General features: G+C 34.0%; 1 protein-coding gene across 1 annotated transcript in view; it reads right to left on the bottom strand.

The window, feature by feature from the left end:
• The window catches only part of LOC110023812 (serine carboxypeptidase-like 36), a gene marked incomplete in the record, with an annotated part of 4,451 nt that extends 2,887 nt beyond the window's left edge, over nucleotides 1-1,564 (bottom strand). The window contains 3 exon segments of the mRNA XM_020723417.1: nucleotides 529-806; nucleotides 991-1,101; nucleotides 1,261-1,564. Coding sequence (XP_020579076.1) covers nucleotides 529-806; nucleotides 991-1,101; nucleotides 1,261-1,564 — 693 coding nt within the window.
• Nucleotides 1,565-3,599: the final 2,035 nt, after the last annotated feature.

Here is a 3,599-nt window from a genome sequence, read left to right as displayed (position 1 = left end):
AAATACTACCAATCAATTATATATATATATATATATATATATATATATATTTGATGAGTACAAATTATTATATATAAAAAATTAATTTAGTACAAGGCTACAAATATTTATAATCAATTAAAAGTATTAATTAAGAAAATAGAATACAAATTATTATATTAAATCCAAATGATGTCTTAAATCTTGCCCCAATCTTTAACATCGTATGGCTACGTGATTAGGGATGTCAAAACGACTATTTGTTCGTGAACGGCTCCTGGTCGGCGCGCTTCAATTTAATTTTAACGAGTCAATTTCAAAATATAAACGAGCCGAACACGAGCTAAGCCTAAGCCTAATATTGTATGCTATCTCGAAATATAAACGAGTCGAACACGAGCTAAGCCTAATATTGTATGCTCCGTAATAGCACCATTTCGACACTTCTCTCTCTACTTAAAAACATAAGAGCTGAGCGGCATGCATGCAAATCTTCCAAAATGTCATCACATAATGTATATAGCTATGTAGTGAATTGGAAGAACATACTAGAACGCCTTCGATATTGACACGGGGATTGCCAGGAACGGAGTTCTTGTAGAGGATGTAGGTGGCAAGAGCGGGGCCAATTTTGCCAATGTACGTTTGCCCGGCGATGTAGACGTCGCTATTCTTATACTCTGGGAACCTCTTCATCCACTCCAAAATGAAATGGTACATTTCGGAGATAATCCAATACTCTTGACTTCCATACATGTCTTTGTTGTAATCGTCTGAGAAAGCAAACCCCACCCCCGTCGGTCCGTCCACGAACAAAATGTTTGCAACTGTAACACGAAGAAGAAGAAGAAGAAAAGATTCATGTCATAATTTTTCGACAAAAATTTTATGCAACCCTCTATTCTTCACGCCCGAGATTTAGGACCCAACAATGACAGTGTTCAGAAGAAAAAGAAGATAAATGATTTTAATAATTATATAGTGTTTAGGTCATTAGAGCATATTACTAACATTTATTCCATGAATATGGGTTAGGGATGAGAGTCTGGCCATCATCCTCAACATGGTAAGGACCGACTTGCTGGAAGCATGAGAGTAAAGATGAGCCCGGACCGTCGATTTCTGCATTAACGAGAAAAAATTATCAAGTATGGATAACATACGTGCAGATAGCTGTGAATTTGATAGTATTTGTCAATATTGTGGTAAAATAACATCATAATAATATCACAATAATATCATACTTATTAAAAAAATTGAAGAAAATGGAATGGAGGTTACTCTGGGAGCTAATGTAGATCATTAAAGGCTTGGATACCGGTCGAATATCATCAGCCTCCACAAAATAGTAAAAATAGCGCCGGTTTACTACTGGCTCTGCAACAATATATCCTGAGTACTGACGAAACTCTACACCTTCAGGCTGATTCGGAAGCTCATCAATCAAATCAGCATCCTTGAGCAAAACTTCACTGTCACTACCGCCGCCGCCGCTGCCGCCGCCGGCGAAGCCCGCCGGAAGAGAAGATGCGGCGAGGAGGAGGAAGAAGAAGAAGGAGGAGAAGAACAGAGCTTTGGATTCCATCTCTGCGCTTAGGGACGGGGAGCAAAATGGCTCATTTAAAAAGAACAGATTTGTTGTTCTAACAAATTGCTTTCTTTTTAGGAAAAAAAGGTGGGATTTTTGTTCGGGAAACTTAAACTGATCTCAACAATGGGAGCGATATTTGGTTTGTTTGGAACATGGGAGGAGTGTGCGTTCGTTGCTGAAATGAGTGGAGGAGGAACAGTGGGGATGGTGCATTTGCTTGCATGCCAAACAACTCTTATCTATTTGCATATCTGACCGTTTAAATTATTGTTTTACATTTCATGACAGTTAAATCCTTAATATCAAGGGAAAAAAGGAGAAATTTTTTGCATTATTAGAAGGTCTGTTTCTTATTTTATTAAGGTTGGATTAAACCTCATAGTCCTGTAAGCCGGCTCGAGCTCTCAAAATTAAGCTAGAGTGTCAACTCGATCTCAATTAATTAATCAAATTTAAGCTCTTATCATACTCCTAAATCTAACAAATTTAAACATAGTTAATTTAATTTCATTCGCACAATATATATATAATTCAATCATACCTTTTTTTCAATTTACTTCTATTTACAAATTTAATTTTTTAGTTAAAAATATTAGTTATTATAGAATGATTTTGATAGGGATTTTAATTACAAAATAGCTCATTCCAAGGTCTTGAATAAAGGAATTATTGTATATCAAAAATGCCTTGAGCTTCACTAGTGCAATTAATTCTAACTTATTTTTTTTACAAGGATGATAAATGTAATACGATATTCTATAATTGTTCATAGCGGCATAAGAAATGCTCGTTGTTCACGAATGTTTGGTTCATTCGCTAAGTAAATGAAGTGAATACAAACAGTTCTTTGTTTGCTAGCTATAAATAAAAAAAAAATCATATAATTATTATATAATAATATATTATATATATTTATATCTAACTTTAAATCATAACAGCTCTTATTTTAATGTGGTTACATACCTTTTTTGTATACAGTTGGTCCACGTTTGAATCCATTCTTCAACATCTATTTTTTTCAATTAATTTTAATGAGTCAATTTTGAGTCAAACACGAACAAAAATATTTAAAACGAGCCGATTTTAAATACGAGAAATTTCAAATGAGCCGAACACAAGCCAAGCCTGAACTCGCTCAAGCTCAGCTCCTTTGCAACCCTAATTGTTCATACCTTTTTAGAATCAAATAACAGATCCCTTCATCATTGATAATGTTTTGAGAAAGTAAAACATCTCAATAAAAATTTATATTAGAAATTAATTTATGACAGACGAGATTTAAAATTAAGTGATTTAAATATTATTTTTTTCATATGAAATTTAAACACTAATTATAACAATTATTATTATAATAATAAAAAAAATGTATCAAGATTCAAATTTTGATTTGTTTTGGACCGTACTCACCCACTTCCTACATTGGAGGACTATCATTTGCTACGAGCCGTGGCACCAGATTTATGGTCATGGCTTGCCGACCTGAAAGGGGGTCTTCATCATAGCCAAGTCCTTCATTACAAATAGCAGCCTATCTTTTCCTGAATTTGTGTGAATTGATTAATTTCCCTTTTAATATTTTTGTATGTAAATATTAACTTTCAGATCTTAGATATATAAATACATAAGAATTGTGGTATTTAAGCAATTTCTCAGTTATATAAACCCCTGCATTTGCTTCAATTTATGTAATACTTGCAGCCAAATAACCTCTAAATAAAACTGCATTATATAGTGCAAACAGCAAAGGCATCTCTGACGTAAAATAAAGATGGAGATCCTGAAAGAACCAAAACACAGCTAACAATTAGATTAGAACTCATCTCTGATTTCGCAAGAAATATCAATTTATAGCCACCAGCAATTAACATTTTGCAGCAGCTAAATGATACAAAAAAATTTGACAGAATGGTGCTTGCATGAGCTGAAATTTGGCCTATCTGTAGCGCTGAGAGACTCACCTCATGATGTGTTTTTAGACAGGCTGAATTCTGACAATCTTACACATTTACCATTTTGGCTGAGGTGCAAA

This window comes from Phalaenopsis equestris, unplaced genomic scaffold (genome assembly GCF_001263595.1).
Source record: "Phalaenopsis equestris unplaced genomic scaffold, ASM126359v1 Scaffold000232, whole genome shotgun sequence".
In the NCBI taxonomy this organism is placed as follows: domain Eukaryota; kingdom Viridiplantae; phylum Streptophyta; class Magnoliopsida; order Asparagales; family Orchidaceae; genus Phalaenopsis; species Phalaenopsis equestris.
This window is presented reverse-complemented; position numbering and strand designations above follow the sequence as displayed.